We start from the raw sequence: 17,239 nt of genomic DNA, 5'->3' as shown, positions 1-17,239 counted from the left end.
GACTTAATTATGACCAAAAGAAAGACTTGGCTGGAGATTAAGTGGCCTGAGTTTTCCTTGGGATCCATCCACACCTAGGAAGCAGAAGGGGAAATGGGGCAGGATGGACAGGGGAGATGCTGAGCTACCATGCATGCAGAAAGATCACAGCTAACCCTCATGTGATTTTGACAACTGCGCTTATTTGCTTTTTAACATGCACTGAGGATCAAACCCTGGGCCTCATGCATACTAGGCAAGCACTCTATCACTGAGCTCTACCAGCAGCCTGCATGTGGTTTTGAAGCTGGAATGACCCTTCAGTGTTCTCCCTGTTTGAGATGAGGAGAAAAAAACCAGTCAGCTTAGCCTAGCAATTGGGAGGCTGAAGCAAGGACTGCTAGTTTGGAGTGCATATGTACATAGAACATGCAATCAATTGATCAGCCAATAATTGAGTGTGAGATGAGCATGGGAGAAATGATCTTGGTCAGTTTTTTTTTTTCCTCCCTAGTAAATGCAGCTCCTATGAGGCGCAACAGCTAAGCCAAGATTCCCTGCACATAGGGAAAATGCATCTTTCCCGAAGGGGCATCTAGGTGGTATTGTATAGCCTCTACCACCGAGAGTTAGTAGGATTCTTTATTTTGTAGTGCTGGGTGGGATTGCACTCAGACCCTTACACATGCTAGGCAAGAGTATTCTCTACTTGAGCTCCAACCCTAACCTATAAGCAAGATTCTTGCCAGACTAAATAGATGGCTCCCCGGGTTAAGGTCTATCTTTAATTTCAGTAATTTCTGTGTCCGCCATTTCACAGTGGCATGGATGGAGCCACACAGTCCTTCCTGCCTCCTCCAGTCTCAGCAACAGACATTGGGACTGAGGACAGAAGCTGCTTTCCCATCCTTCAAGGGACTTTTAGTTTTAAAGCCCAATTTTTTCATTTCTCTCATGTGCTTAGAAATTTAGAGGGCAGGGAAGGGCAATGGGCAGGAGAGAACACTTATGGGTGACAGATTTTGCAAAACAAGGCCCTTTCTCACCTTGCCTTTTGCTTTGTCCCTACATTCACAGGAGAATGTTCTAGAGTGCTGTGGATTTGAGGTCCCCCCCCCCACCTCCCAAGTGCTGACTAAAGGAGTGTACCATCACCGCCTGGTAAGGATTTGAGTTTCTTTTTCTTTCTTTCCTTTTTTTTTTTTTTTGGGTGTGTGTGTGTGTCTTTTTGAGTCAAGGTCTCCCTGTAGCTCCAGCTGGCCTGGAACTCGCTATGTAGACCAGGCTAGCCTTGATCTCAGAGAGATCCGCCTGCCTCTGCCTCTGCCTCTGGAGTGCTGGGATTAAAGGCATGCCCCACTACACCCGGCTGGATTTGAGTTTCTTAAGCCAGTCACAACCCTTGCAAAAACCACATACAGTCTATCATTCTCCCACACGCACAACTGCAGTCCTGGGGTCTTCTCGTGCTTCTGTCTACCCCCATCCTTGAATCAAGAGGCCAATGAAACCTAAAGCAAGCATAAGCAGATCCACAGAACCCCAGAGGACTGCTTTGGAGAGAGGAGGAAAGACTGCCCCTCTCCGTTCCCTGCCCTCCAAGATCTGTACTCTCAAGTATCACAGGCCTTTGCAAGGATCTTCTTTTGGCTACCATGTGACATTTAATTCTTTCTTTTTTAAAAGGGCTGGTAGCTGCTATGTAGCCCACACTGGCCTCAAACTCAGTATCCCCCAGCCCTAGAATCAGATAAATTTTAGGGTTCATGTTTTTCCAACTAAATTGTGAGCACCCTAAGGGCAGGTGACAAGTTTAAACTTGTGTCTTTCTTAATAGTTACCCCAGTTTCTGGTTCTCCCAGGATGCTTAAGAAACCTGTTGTTTGAGGGGAATTAAGACCTTTGTTTTTGTTGCTTTTATTTGACTTCAAGTTCTTCAGGCATTGGTTAGGTCTGATAAGCAGGGAGAGGGTGGAGACCAACAGGGTTTTCTAACCTTGCTCAGCCTTAGTCACCCAAGCACTTCAGAGCCCGTCACAGCCTACTGAATCACGAGGAGGCACCTAGAAATTTCTGTAGGATTTTTTGTTGTGGTGATGGTTTTGTTTTTTCTGAGACAGGGTCTGCTATGTAACCATACTAGTTTGGAATTTGTGGCAGTCCTCGCTGGGATAACAGGCCACCACATCCTCATTTGAGAAGCACGGGTAGTTTAAAAGTAACACATTTTGATAAATAAAAATTACAAATCTGTTTTGGACTTGGTTCCTAAACTAGGTTCCCAAGATCAGACTAAAAATCAAAATCAGGTTGGAGAGATGGCTCAGTAGTTAAGGGTACTGGCTATTTCTTGCAGAGGACCTGAGTTTGGTTCTCTGCACCCACATGGCAGCTAACAGAGGTCTGTAACTTCAGTTTCAAGGGATCTGACACCCTTTTCTGGCCTCTGTGGGCATTGCACTCATGTGGTGTATGGGCAAAACACTCATACATATAAATCAAAATCACTCATACAAAGGCCCCGCCTCATCCAGTTAACCTTACCTGATCCTCTGAGAAACAAGTTAACAGCCCCATCTCCCAGTCCAACTAGCTCATGGTGTGACTGCTCCTTTCTGCTTTACTCTTTCCAAATTTCTGTTTTATCTGTCTCCAGGTTACAAGGAAAGTAACGTTCAACTGACCAAACCCCTTTGTTTCAGCTTTTTTCTTTTTCCCTACAAGGCCAACCGCCTTTGGCTCAGTGCACTCAAATAACCCATTTTGTGGAAGGAAGTGTTGCCTGATTCTACAACTGCAAATAAAGCTAATGAAGATCTTTAAATTACATTTGTTGTAATTTGGGTTTTTGTTTTTGTTTTTTTTTTTTTTGAGGGGGCATTGGCAATTAAACCTAGGACCTCGTGCATTTTAAACATGCTGCCCACCACTGAGCTACATCCCCAGGCCTTTTCAGTGTTAAACCCAAACTCCTGGACTGAGAGAACTCTGTAACAAACAGGTTTAGTGAGCTATTACAAATGCTGGCTAGGAAAATAAGACTCTGCAGCTATGAGCAGCAGGGATGGGTAAAGCTGGAAAATGGCTACCAGACCCAGAGCTGAGAGGGGTTTTTATAAACTATTTTTATTATTGTTTTGGGGTTTAGATTATTTGTATGTCTGTCTGTCTCTCTCTGTGTATGTGTGTGCAGGTGCATTCAGAGGCCAGAAGAGAGCTGGAGTTAGACAGTTGTGAGCCACTGATGTAGGTGCTGAAAACTGCTCTGGCCCTCTGCAGGAAGCATTCTTAAATGTCAAGCCATCTCTCCAGCTCCTGTCTTTTTTCCCAGACAGATTCTCATATAGTCCAGGCTGGCCTCAAACTCCTTATGTAGCAGACGGGGTGACTGACCTTGAACTCTGGTTTCTTCTACTTCCACCTCCCAAGTGCTACGATTACAGACATGCACAATGTGCAGTTAAGACTATTTCTCTAAACAGAGTATTTCTATAGGTAAGAGGGCAAGCGTTAATGTGAAGCAGGGAATGCTTTGGTGTAAAGCGGTAGTTCACAGAGTAACTGGAGTGCACAGTTCCAAAAGTTTCCTTGTAAACAGGGCATATCACCTTGGTGGGAGCCCCAGTGGGACTTGAACATACCTTCAAAAACATAAAAGGGTTTTGCTTTCAGACTGTGGTTTTACAGGCCAACCTTCCTGCCATCCTCTCGCACTAGGCTAATTAAATTTAGGGCACCTCAGAATTTTTCACTAATAGGTTTGAAATTCTGGCTATCACTAAACTAAGAATTTGTATACAAATCTTTTGTTTTCAATGATCTCATCACTACATTAGAGATGATACAGCTCATGTGCCCACGTGAGGAGTAGTGGAGTGTGTCTCCTTATATCCTAGGCAAGTAAGTTGTGAAAAAAACAGAGGGATATGAAGCATTACTTGACAAAACATGGTCCTCAGAGTACCTCGCCCCAATCCCAGGAATCATTTTTAGCAGCTCCCTAAGGTTATACACAAGCAGAATAAAGCTTGAGAGCCCTAATTGCAGTATCCCTCCTGCTTTAAAAAATTTGTCTATTGATAGTTGAAGACACGGATGGATAGGCTCTCAATTTTCTTAACTAGTCTAAACATTGGTTAAATTTAAAAAATTATTCCTGTGGAAAACTTATTGCCTATCTCTGACTCACCATTAAGTAAATATGGCTCCCATACTCCCAGAGCGTGGAGCTCTGTGGGAGTTCTCAGATGAACTCAGGGCCTTGCATGTGCTAGGCAAGCGCTCAACCACCAAGCCACACCCCCAGCCCAACTCAGCCCATTGTGAAGCCAGCATTTTGAGGCACTGGAAGTTCAAGAACTACCTACTCACTAGAAGCTCTCTAAATTCTCTCTTTTTCTTTCTCATACAAATTGACAAGGCAGCATTTGCCAGAGGCTGCCATGGGAAATGGGTTATAGGTAGTGTTTGTTAAACTGATCATTAGTGAGCTTACTTAAGATATGTAAACATCCACACTGTTTGAACATCTTTTGTACATCAAAGAACTTTCAAGTACTTTTGTCTGGCTACAAGTTACATTGCAAACAGAGCATAGCACTAACAGCACTAGTCTAGGAAACTTTAAGGGAGGCATTAGTCATTTGTGAAATGAGAGGGCAGAACAAGACCAGGCATTGAGGCTGGAATGTGTGAGTCATGGACAGCTTCGGTCCGGTTCCAGTAGGGCCATCAACCAAATTTTGCACATAGGCATATCTGTTTTCCTGGGAATGCAGTCTCTAGCTTTTCTAAGATTGTCAAAAGGTCCAGAGCCCTGAAGGAGCTTTAAAACGTTATTAGTAACAATTGGTCTGGCAAGATATGCCTATGAGTGCAACGATGGCACCAACGTCTTGGCATGATCAATGCTTTCTGATTAGATTTAAGGCCTGCTCCACAGCAGGAAACACAAGCCTGGTACTATATATCTGACCAAAACCCATGGTGGGGAGTTTATAGGCCCTAGAGGTGAATCTACTACTATTATCTTGCTAGATGGACATAGTATCAAACTGCCATCGAAATATGTATCTCTGTGACCACTGATTAGCTTGGCTCTTGGTCCTCATAAGAGAAGTTAGTGTGGTGAACAGCTGTTAACACAGAAATTTACAAATGGTCACAGTGTAGAGAATAAGTCTCTGGGGAGTGCTTAGCAACAAATGGGACATCTGTATCACATCCCTCTTCTCAAGGCTCAGGGACCATCACAGAAGAGAGGGTAGAAAGACTGTAAGAGCCAGAGGTCATGGAGGACCAGAGCAGAACAGGGCCACAGGAACAGTGGCTACCTGCACAAGATCAAGCCAGTCGACAGTCTAGCATGGAGGAGGGAGGGGTTCATAAGCCCACCCCTGCTATTGACAGTAACGGCTGCTGGGGGAGGGAGAGTCAGTTTTCTTCAGGAGTGTGGCCCCTGTTAGGTCAACCATGCTCCAGTGGATGGCCCCACACCCATGGGTATATGGGGAGCACACATTGGATCTAATGGGTTATTAAAAAAAAAAAAAGGACAGGAAGTTGGGAGGGGTGTGTGTGTGTGTGTGGTATGAATTATGATCAAAATACATTGTATGCATATACGCAATTCTCAAAGAATTAAGATCCATCGAGTTTTGATTTTCCAAAGACAAGGCCAAGTGTTTCCACTACATCACCTGCTCCCCTTTCCAATAAAACAACCCCGAATTGTGCAACGTTCTTTGCTTTGTACAGACAAGACTTTTTCCCCCAGACAATATAATTTAACTTGTTTTAATGTAGTCTGCTATAAAAATGAAGACTTCAGCATGGTACATTTGGCTTTACAAATGTTAACGACTAGTTAATGCTTGTGTAACATGTCACACATCATTATAATCTGTTGACCAGTAACATAGCTTTGCTGACGTGGGTTAATCCCAAAATTGTGAAGCATGGAACTTTTACATAGCACACACACAATCTACTGCAAACTTAAATACTAATCTATAATCTCTAACTGAATTATTGGATCCATTTCAGGATTGTGCTTATTTATCTCAGAAGATAGGCAACTAGCAAAAATACACATTTCTTTTGCATATCCCCACCCCCATATTACACTTTAAAAGAAATACATTATTCAGTGTACTTCCTAAGAAATAAACTTCCTTATAGCATCTCTCTCTATATATATCTATCTCCAAACAAAGGAAGAGCACAATGCAATTTTTAAGATTACCATTTAAAGCAAGAGAGGTAAGAGCACGCTGGCACTGGAGTCTCCCCTTGATTAGGAAGTTCAGCTTTTGATCCTCACTGTTCCATTTTGGTTACGTGATGGGAGTACAACTCAACACATGATAGCTTTGGGAAGTTCCACATACCCCTTACAGCATTTCGGTAGACACCTTGGAACATCAGCAGTACTTTTATATTTCATGTATTTACCTTAAATTACAAGCGGTAGCATCACAAGTGACTCTGCTCTGGACTTATCCATTGATTTCCATCACATGTCTTTCCACCGTTGACTCAAGAGATTAAAAGAAAACATTATAGCAGGTTGGGGGCGGCTGGATAGGTGCTAGCTAGGAGAATGTATGTGAAGACACCAATGCCTCTCTTCCCCCACCACTCTCCCTCTGGATACAAAAATCACATAACCACAATGTTTGAGTTGGGCTGTCAAGAGCTGTTTGTAAAAGCGAGACAGTTCTATTCTGTGGACTTGGTCATGTGTAGCAGCCTACACAGCAGAGAAACCTGGAGGCTTCCATCTATACAAACTCACTATGATGGAAACATCAGAACTTCTAGAACTTAAAAGGCTGTGGTCTGGCAGCATACAAGTTAAATTCAGCTGCAGCCGTGTTTGTTTTAACCAGCAGTGTTTAAAAACATTTTAAAATCAGTTCTTGGTATTCAAAACATGGAAATATTTTGAATGCAGATTCTTTGTGGAAATGTGAATTCTCTAGTTTAAAGAACTGGCAGCCCTGGTTCAGCATTCCTGCAGGGCAGGGCACGGGGGCGGTCTTCCTAAATGGGGCTGGTGCCCTTTGCTTCATTATAGCTCCCAGTACAAACTGGTGGACAGCACTGGGAGTCTCTGCTTCACCCATTCATGTAACCAGCTGAGTTCCGTGCCCCTAGACTTAGTTCAGCTGTGCCTTTTTAGGATGCTGATTTGGGCTTCACTTTGAGTCGCTGCACTTCCCTGTGCAGGGATCCCTCCCCTGACTGACTGGACTACACCACACCCAGCTGCTTTGGCAGGTAATCTTAACATGCAATTCTACTTGTCCTTTATGCTATACTGCAAACTCCAAAGATACAATCACACTAATATTTATGTGCTTCAGTGTGTGTATGTTAAACATGTAAAGGGGCATGTATCTATACAGGTATATGTATACTTCCATTTGGGCAAAAGTTAATTTGGTTCCACAGAGACAAGTGCTGGCAGCTTGGAGAATAAATGTAACAGTTTGGTAACACCTGTATAATTTTGACTTAAAATATTATAAAGTGAATTTTAAGTTATTGCTTTTTGATTACAGAATAAAGACGTCATTCTGCTATTTCCTATTCAAGTAAAAGCAATCAGAATCAGAAGTTCCTTTCACAACAGTAGATGCTCCAAGATGGTTTCGAATGAAGATGTGATTTCACTCTGTTCAAGAATGGATGCAGGAAACCAGAGTGACTTAATTTTTCAAAAGTACAAGAAAATCAGCACCCCAACTGCTTAGTGCTCGGGACGGTTTCTTGAGGGCTTTATAAAGCTCAGCTTCACGGAGAGTTCACACCCACCTTTAGAAGGATTTCCACTCTACTTATGCAACCTTGTTTCAGAATGCAAAGCTGGTGTGAAAAAGTCAACCAGGATTAAAAGCAGTGTTGGTTCTAACATTCAGATTCACAGAGGATCTCGTTTTCTTTTGTTTCTGCTGCAGAATCACATTCATGTGGCAGTCTTATTTCAGGCACTTTTAAAACATGTTCATCTGGAATAAAAATATGCATGAACCACTTCTGCAGAATTCAAACCAAGTGTTGAGTAATTACAGATCCCAAATGACAGCAGATCACCGACTGATACACAATAGATTTCTCCACCACACAGGGTGACTGCTGAGCTTGAGATGTCTCTGAGGTCCCCTTCTAGCTAGTACAAAGAAGTGAGTTATAGAAATCCAAACTACTCACTTTCTACTTAAAAAAATACAAAAAGGTAAATACACTGAACAGCAATATACAGATGGTTGTGGCTACTATCAAAATAAATAACACAATCTGACTCCATGGTCTAACTCTTAGCTCCTGGACGAAATCTGATGGAACGCCACATGTAGACACTCACTTGTAGGGACTAGCTGCTGGTAGGCAAAAGTATCTCAACGTCCTTGCCATTGGCCACCATGGCACCGGGAGAGCAGCTGCTGGCAAGGTCTTCTGTGGTGGCTAAGGATGCCTGGGAATGAGTTTTGGTTGATGGAGTGGCAGCAGACTGGGATGGGGTGAGGCCAGGTTTTTTGGGTGGGATAGGTGGAGGGTTTCCCCTTTCAGCTCTAGGGATGGTTGGGGACTTGATTCCTGGAGACAGAGGGCTCAGAGGGCTGGACACTTTCCCTGGAGTAGGTGAATGGCTGGTGTCACCTCTTGGGTTGGCAGTGTTGGCCAGATTCCGGTAGTCTGTGCCGAAGGGAGAGCTGTTGGGAGAGACGGGCTTGATTGGCCCTTGGCTAGTGAATCTGGAGAGCACCTGAGTGACTGTGTTTCGGGCCAGCTGCTTGGCAGCAGAGTTATCTAACAGGGTAGGGGACAGATCCCTGGATGGAGGGCTCTGGAGACCACTGGCTTGTTGGTCCTGATCTGCTTGGGACTGAAATTTGTGCCGAGCTGCATGGAAGCGCTGGTTGATCCCTACTTGGTAGGAAGACTGGTAGCCAGGGCTGCTGGCTGAGGAGCCTAAAAGACGCTTGGTCAGTACTGGTGAAGAGCAGGGAGATGATGTCAAAGAGGAGGAGGCAGTGCTGCTGGGAGACAGTGAGCTGCCACTGGAAGGGAGGTGACTGGGCATTGTGACTGGAGTCTCAGCTCCCACAGGACACCCACCATTCTCCACTGGCTTCTCCTGGGCTGATGCCACAGACTTCTCTCGTGGAGGCACTTGGTTTTCTGCACTGCTGCCTGTGATCAGCTCCCTGCTAGTTTGAATTTCTGGGTCGCAATGGCCATTGGCTTTTGCGTATGAGTAAGCAGGAGCAGTGGGACCAGGAAGACCAGTGTTTGCCACCTTGGCTATGATGTTCCCGTGGGTTCTTTCTGCCTGGATACTCTCCGTTTGGCAAAACACAGACACCAGCAGGGCAGGCTCTGTTGTGGTGCCTTTGGACACGGTTACTGGTTTCTTCGGTTGCTCGCTGGTGCTACTGGGCTGTTGGGAAGCTTCTAGGTCCTTCACGATCTTCCTCAGGCTTTCCATCTCTTCTTTCAGAGTTCTGGTCCGGTTCTCCTCTCGGTTCAGCTTTGCTCTCAGTTGTTCTCTTTCGATGTCAAACTCAGACAGCTGCTTCTCCACCTGGGCCTCGGTCTGCAGGCTTCGCTTCCTCTCAGCTGCCAGCTCCTCCTCCAGTTTGCTCACGCGGCTCTTCTCCTTCTCCAGTTTCAGGCTCAGCTCCCCTGCCTTCTGCCCCTCCTCGGCTGCCTTGCTGGTGGCTTTCTTGCATTCAAGCACGAGCATGGATGAGAGCTGCTTGTGGCGGGAGCGTTCCTCTTCCAGCTGGCTGGAGAGCTTCTTCTGCTCTTTTTCAAACTTTTTCACTTGGGACTTTTCAAACTCTAGCTAGAAAAGAAATGGCAGCACACATCTTGATTAGAGCAGGAAGAGAAAGAGAATTACTACAAATGATGATCACGTAAGTCCTTGACAGCTGTTCTCTGGTACATGGTATTAGAATGTTCGCCATGGTGCTTAGATTAATTAGTATTTCTGAAGTATCAGAACACCCAACACAAACCCCCCATACACTATGATTTAATCTTTCCTTGATGATTTTGGGGCACTCTGAGTTCCTCATTGCCTCGGGGTGATCAGAGGGAATATGATGCTTGATTGTTTTTTAGGTATGTAGAGCACAGAGCCAGCCAACACAAATAACAGAAAACTGTAAGCCTGACCAGGGGACGAGTACTGCTGAAAAGGAAACTGAAAAGTTTCGGCAATGGTGTTCTCTGGTCTTAAGAAAACAAAAACCAGGCATCAACAGCGGCATTTGGACCATACTTTTTCTTGCCGTTGTTTCCATCAGATAGGGTCTTACTTTTAGACTGGCTTTGAGCGTGGAATCCTCCGGACTCAACCTCCCAACCTCCCAATTAGCAGTCCTAGCAGGATGACAGGCATACACCACCACCCTCCGATCTACACAAATGCAGTCTATTTTATCTTCTAACATCATCACAGACTCTGAATGAGTTGAAATGGTCAAAGAACCTGTCCTAACCAGTGTCTGTCCAAATGAGACCCACTGATGGATGGAGAATCCAACTCAGTGAGCCATGAGCAGATTCTTAAAAAAAAAAAAAAAAAGAAAGAAAGAAGAAAAGAAAGAAAGAGAGAGAAAAAAAGAGAGAAGGGGGCTGGAGAGATGGCTCAGTGGTTAAGAGCACTGGCTGCTCTTCCAGAGGACCTGGCCTTGGTTCCCTGCACTTGCATGTTGGCTAACAACCATTCGTAACTACAGTTTCAAGGGATCTGATGTCCTCTTCTGACCTCTGTGGGCACTGCACTGACATAGGTGCATTTACATACATGCAGGCAAACACACTCATGCACATAAAATAAAATAATAAAATATTTAAAAAAATGAAACAGAAGGCACCAATGTATACTACAGGCAGACAGTATTGTGTTTCATTTTCTGAGATTTTTGCTTCAGGCATGTTGGGACTGTACTTGGTAATGTGTTTCTACTTACTGTGGGTTCTATACCAATTTTTTTTTTTTTTTAAAAAAAAAAAAAAAAAAAAAAAAAAAAACACCCCAAGTTCAAAAACTATACCCCCAAATCAGAGACCCCCAAAGTATGTACTATGGAATGATAGTTCCACAGTGAGTAATCTGTGTCTTTTAAAAAAGAGTTGATGGAAACAGCTGTGCTAAACTGGAATAGTCTATCTTGTTCTTGAAGACTCATGATGTAATTCTGCATACTTAGAAGCCTGTTTAACTTTGTTTAATCCAGCAGCTTCCAGACCTGCTTGACCACAAGCCTCCCTCACCGTTTAGCACCCCATAGAATAATCTGACTAGGTAAATGCTGCCTGATCCTCTTGCCTTAGTTACCTGTTGAGTCAGCCTCTCCCTCTCCTTCTCCAGCATGTAGGTGACATCATCTCCTTCAGCTGTGTCCTGTGCATGCCTCTGCCTTTCTTCTTCAAGGTCAAGGATCACCTTTAAAGAATTTTAATGCATTCACTTCCAAATATCAAGCAATCACACTTAGATCACTAAGTGCCTAACTAAACACATAAGAGAGTTCCAGATTAAATAAACAAATGAAATCCAGTCAGGGCTATGAGGGAGCACACTGTCTAGCAAGGAAAGATGTGTAAGCCAAGTGCTAGAACACAAGATGTTTACTCGAAATACGTGCAGAAGAATGCACACAGAGAGGCAAGCAACTGACTAGCTGTGGGGGTTGAGGTTTCTGAGAACTAGGAGAAAGTTTTTGAAACTGCGTGCAGTTTGGTGTGATGAGGGGCAAGCAGGTGGTGGGGAAGGTGACCCCTAGAAAGCTGAGGTGTTCCTTTCAATGCTTAGTCCCTGTAGGCACCAAAACAGGAGCCTGAAATACAGCACTTCAAATGGGGGATATCCTGTGCCTTGCTAAACTAATCATACACATTTTTGTACACCAATGTAAAAGGTGAAAGATTGATTTCACCCTAAGTACAAAATGGCTCAATTGTTGAGATCCTAAGTGGTGTTTTCTCACAAGACCTCTTACTTGACCTGCTGACCTCGAGTCCACTTACACTGAAGGATTAAAGCCAGTTTCCAGGAGAAATACAAACATAAAGGGACATTCTCCACGAAGTTCAGCCTGTAACACAACATTCTGACTGGGTATAGGTGCTCAGCAGCTCCTGCTTCAGAAATGGCTTGACTTAGACCTCCAGGTCAGGGTACTTGTCCCTGAGAAGGCCACCTCTCAGGATTCTGCCTCATCCAAAAATTGTTTTTCTTTTGAGATGGTCTCCCTGTAGCCCTGGCTGGCCTGGAATTCACTATGTAGATCAAGTTGGCCTCCATCTTAGAGGTCTGTCTGCTTCTGCCTCCTGAGTGCTCTCATCAAAATTCTAAGGAATGAAGAAAGAAAATTTTCTATAACATGAAACTCCACTTTAAAAATTTAAAATAGAGCTGGGTGTGGTGGCGCATACCTTTAATTCCAGCACTCGGGAGGCAGAGGCAGATGGATCTCTGTGAGTTCAAGGCCAGCCTGGTCTACATAGTGAGTTCCAGGACAGCTGGAGCTATAGGGAGACCCTGTCTCAAAAAGACCAAAACCAAAAGAAAACTCCCAAACGCCAAAAAACTCACCCCCCAAAAAAACCCATAAATAAATAAAATTTAAAATGAAAATATTTTGATATATTTCCTTTTTTTTTTTGTCTTTTTGGGACAGGGTCTTCCTGTAGCCCCAGCTGTCCTGGAACTCACTATGTAAACCAGGCTGGCCTTGAACTCACAGAGATCCGCCTGCCTCTGCCTCCCCAGTGCTGGGATTAAAGGTGTGCACCACCACGCCCAGTGTGATGTATTTCCTTTTGAGTTTAAGAATCTTTTAGCAGGGTGTGGTGGCACACACCTTTAGTGCCAGTACTCAGGATGCAGCCAGGGCTGTATAGTAAGATTGTTTTTTTAAAAAAATCTAATTTTAATATTTAATAAAAAGGCTTTTGATTAAACGTAGTAGTCATGTTTTATGTATCCTCTCCTTTGAGAGTCTTAAAATTACAGAAATGGAATGAAAAGATTAGAATGTCACAGACAAAAGAAGCTTTAGTAGACAAGAAATAATTTTTAAAAAGATTTATTTTATTTATGTGTATGTATGGATGTCTGTCTGTGTATACTACATGTGTTTGGGTGTCCACAGAGGCCAGAAGAAGGCATTGGATCATCTGGAGCTGGAGTTACAGTCGGTTGTAAGCTGCTCCACATGGGTGCTGGGAACTGAACTTTGGTACTCTGGAAGAGCAGCTAGCACTCTTAAACTCTGAGCCATCTCTTTGGCCCCTAGATGAAAAATTCCAATAACATTTTGCAGCAGGAAAAGAGGCTCAAGGCAAGGCAACACCTCAGCATGGAGGAGTGAGTCATTGTACTCTGCAGGACCCCAAAGAGTTGGAACCTGAAGTGGCAGCTGCTTCAGGGAGGCTGGCTCAGGGTCTGAATTTTTCAAAAGATTAGACTTCCTTAAACTGAGTGTGGCAGGGCATGCCTATAATCCCACCACCTAGGAGGTGAGGGCAGAAGGTCATCCTCAGTTACCTAGTTCAAGGCTAGGCTGGGTATGTGAGCCCTTGTCTTAAAACAACAAGAACAAAAATTGAAGTTGTTGCCTTTGAGTGCTGGGAAGATGGAGAAGGAGAAGACGGGGATTAAGGAGCTCTACTTTTCATTATAAGCACTGTAACTGTATAATTTACTCTTCAGATCATGATTTCTGAGAGGCAAAGGGGTTACAGTAAATAACAATGTCATAGTGACAGGTACAAACTGGACTTGGCAAATTGGGACTACAAGCACTCCAATTACAAGTCTCAAAGGACTATCTGATTTCTGACAATGGCAGTGCTCCACTTGGAGAAGAGGCTCCAGAGGTAGTTTGCCAGGCATGGTGGTACACACTTGTCATCCCAGCATTTAGGAGGTAGAGACAGGAGGATCAGGAGTTCAAAGTCATTCTTGACTGTTAACTTTAAGGCCAGCCTAAGCTACATGAGATCCTGTCTCAAAAACAAAAACCAACCAAACAAAAATAACCCACCTACCCACCCAAACAAACCAGGTAGGTATCTAGTCTCCAAAATGTAATGCTCACTTAAAACATTTTACATTGAGGAGCTGGAGAGATGGTTTGGTGGTCAAGAGTGCTTACTGTTCTTACAGAGGACCTGTGTTCAGTTCCCAACACCCACATCAGGCAGTTCATAACTGCCTGTCAACTCCACTTCCAGTGGATCTGATGCCCTCTGCAGATACCTGCACCCATGTGGTGCACGTACCTCACCAAGGAACACATACACGTAATTTACATTGAAACATAATATTAAGGAGTTTTCAATGACTTTTAGCTTCTTCCTCTTTCCAGTCACCTAGCCCTGCAAACCACCAACACTACACCTTCCATGACACCCAGGGCCTGCCGCCTAAGCCAACCCGTCAGCACAATTCAACCACCTCCTGTACAAAGTGGGAATAAGGCTCACCAATCAATAAGAGATCTGGTGAGGACTTTCTTCGCTTACAAAACATTTCAATGTACCGACATGAAATATTTTCAGGTGACTTTACTCTAGGCTAATTATTTTTTTAAAATATATGTATTTTAGTCTTTTTGAGACAGGGCCTCCCTGTAGCCCCAGCTAGCCTGGAATTTGCTATGTAGACCATGCTGGCCTTGAACTCACAGAGATTTTCCTGCCCCTGCCTCCCAAGTGCTGGTATTAAAGGTGTGTGCCACCACGCCCAGCTAGATCTTAGATCTTAATAAACTTTAGGAATTTGACAGTATGAAAAAAATTTCCATAAAAATGCATAAACTTTTGATAGTCTGCATATTATTTTGGGGGGACTGTGGAATATCTGTAGCCTACCTTTGTTAAGGACCTATCATTTGAACTATGTAAAGTGAAACGTAGGCAGACAGGCAAGAAGACCCAGGATGTGGGTAACTTCTCAGATATGACTTCAGCAGAGAGCTCTGATCCAAGTTTAGCCATGAGAGTAAACTAATGCCTGCTACATTTGGCAGTTGTTGGCCTAATTTTTCTGATTAAAACTTGTACAAAAATGCAGTGCTACCTACCTTTGTGCAAATCTAAACTATAGGGTTTTTTTTTCCTTTGAATCTTTTAAAAAAATTATTTATTTAATAACCACATGATTAGAAGAAGCATTTCATTACAGCTTTAACATATTCAATAACAATTTCCAAGGCAAAGATATATCTCTTTCAAAAGTGGCTGTAAATTTTTAGGTTCACAGTTGAATTAATACAGTTTTACAAAATTGAACTCTAAACTGTAGTTTTTTAAAAGGCAGACTCTTGCCAAACACCTTCTGTAGGCCAAATATGATCAGTGAACAAACCGGGGAATAAATTCACTGGAATGCCAACAGATGAGACTGAAGAAAGCACAGGTTTGCCTTTTCAGCTTAGGAGCTTTCAGCCATAGAACCAACCCTGTCCCTGACTTAACAGTATAGAAGCTAAAAGCAAATGACTTGGGCTGGAGAGATGGCTCAGCCGTTAAGAGCACTGGCTGGTCTTGCAGAGGACCTGGGTTCAAATCCCAGCACCCACAACTGTCTAGAACTCCAGTTCCAGGGGATCTGATGCCCTCTTCTGTCCTCCATGGGTACCACATGACACAGGCACACTTACATATATGCACACAATATACTCATACACACAAAATAAAAATAAATTTAAAAAAGCAAACGACCCTAGAACTGTTTATGGGCTCCGGAGCAATATAATACAGTGAAACTCAAAACAGGAGTAAATGGAAAGAATCTATTGGCTTATATGTTTATAGTCAGGTAAATTCACATTCTCTCTGTCTCTCTTTCTCTCTCTCAATCTTTTTATTTATCAGTTAAGTAAGCAAACAGAACGCTCTGTTCAGCTACAAGTATGGTTAAACGCCAGCTTGTTGCCAAAGTTTGGAAGACCAAGATCTGAAAAAGCACACTAAGTATTCTGGAATGACGTATCAAGAAGGAATGCCATCTTCAATAAGGCATCTGGCACATTCCCTGAACTGAACATCTGGAATAACCTGTCTCTGCCTTTGGATACCCTGACTCCTATGTAAGTGAAGGGCCTTTGTGATACCCATGAACACCTGCCCAACCGAAGCACTGTGAACAGTGGTGGGTGACAAGAAGACACCAGCCATCATTTATACAGCAATCAGCAGGATTCTGTAGCCCATGCCCACTGGGCCAAGCCTACCTTCCGGTGCCTGCTCTCCGCCGCAGCCAGCTGGGACAGCATGCGCTCCTGCATGTTCTTACACTGCTTCATCACCACCTTAAGAATAGAGAGTGGGTTTGTGCACACTGGCTGCTTTTCACTGTCATTTTCCTCCTTCAGTGTTTCAAAATCCCTCTGTAGCGCCATTAAAGGGTCACTGATGTTATATTTTCCATAGCGTTCTTCAATGAAAGTATCTCTGTGTTGGGCCTGAGAATAAGAAAAAACACAAAGCAAAACTAGTATGGTGGGGAATGTACTATTCAGTAGTTATACACTAAAGGTGGTAAAGTTAGTGCAAATCTGACTACAAAACAGGCAGAGCTATCCAAAGACAGGCAAGATCAGAAAGGGGCAAGAGTGTAGTAATGTGAACAAGCACAAATAATTATAGAGTTGACCAGGTACTAGACATTACCTTAAGCATTTACGGCCCTATTAGGTAATTTTTACAGCTCCATAAAGCAGTACTGATCATCTCCATTTTGCAGATGGGAAAACCATGCAGATGGGAGGCTATTCAGCAAATTATCAGAATTAGGCCTTAAACCCAGGCAGCCTGGCTCCAAAGTCCATGTTTTTAAGCCCTGGGCTGACTGCCTCTGCAATGTCTGCCTTACCAGAAGGTATATCGTATCTTCTGTTATGGCACCTGCATTTCTAAAATGTTAACATGAGACTTTTATGAGTTTATATCCTTAGAGAGCTAACAGGCTGCCAGGAGGTATGCAAAGGACACTAAGTATGACCACACGGGTCCAGGACTACTTGTCATTTGTCCATATGGAACTTGACTCAGTTATTGATGGGTCAAGAGCAAGGAGGTGCTTACAACCACAGGTGTAGACAAAAATCCCTTCTGTCTACTGCCAAATTCTACCCATTCTTTCAGATGGTTCAGCCTCTGTCTTCCTTAGTCCTTTCTGTTCCCCTTGGTACCCAGGGGTCTAAGAATCAGGAAATGTCTGGATATATAT

At 43.6% G+C, this 17,239-nt stretch overlaps 1 protein-coding gene across 1 annotated transcript in view; it reads right to left on the bottom strand.

The window, feature by feature from the left end:
* Positions 1 to 5,760: 5,760 nt before the first annotated feature.
* The window catches only part of Cttnbp2nl (CTTNBP2 N-terminal like), a 71,258-nt gene continuing 59,779 nt past the window's right edge, over positions 5,761 to 17,239 (bottom strand). Inside the window, exons 4-6 of the mRNA XM_008833961.3 lie at positions 16,242 to 16,472; positions 11,336 to 11,443; positions 5,761 to 9,832 (exon numbers count right to left, since the gene is read on the bottom strand). Coding sequence (XP_008832183.1) covers positions 8,357 to 9,832; positions 11,336 to 11,443; positions 16,242 to 16,472 — 1,815 coding nt within the window. The 3' untranslated portion in view covers positions 5,761 to 8,356. The remainder of the gene's footprint in view (positions 9,833 to 11,335; positions 11,444 to 16,241; positions 16,473 to 17,239) is intronic.

Source organism: Nannospalax galili, unplaced genomic scaffold, assembly GCF_000622305.1.
Source record: "Nannospalax galili isolate Female #2095 unplaced genomic scaffold, S.galili_v1.0 scaffold475, whole genome shotgun sequence".
In the NCBI taxonomy this organism is placed as follows: domain Eukaryota; kingdom Metazoa; phylum Chordata; class Mammalia; order Rodentia; family Spalacidae; genus Nannospalax; species Nannospalax galili.
The sequence above is the reverse complement of the archived record's forward strand: the minus strand, read 5'-3'. Positions and strand labels throughout refer to the sequence as shown.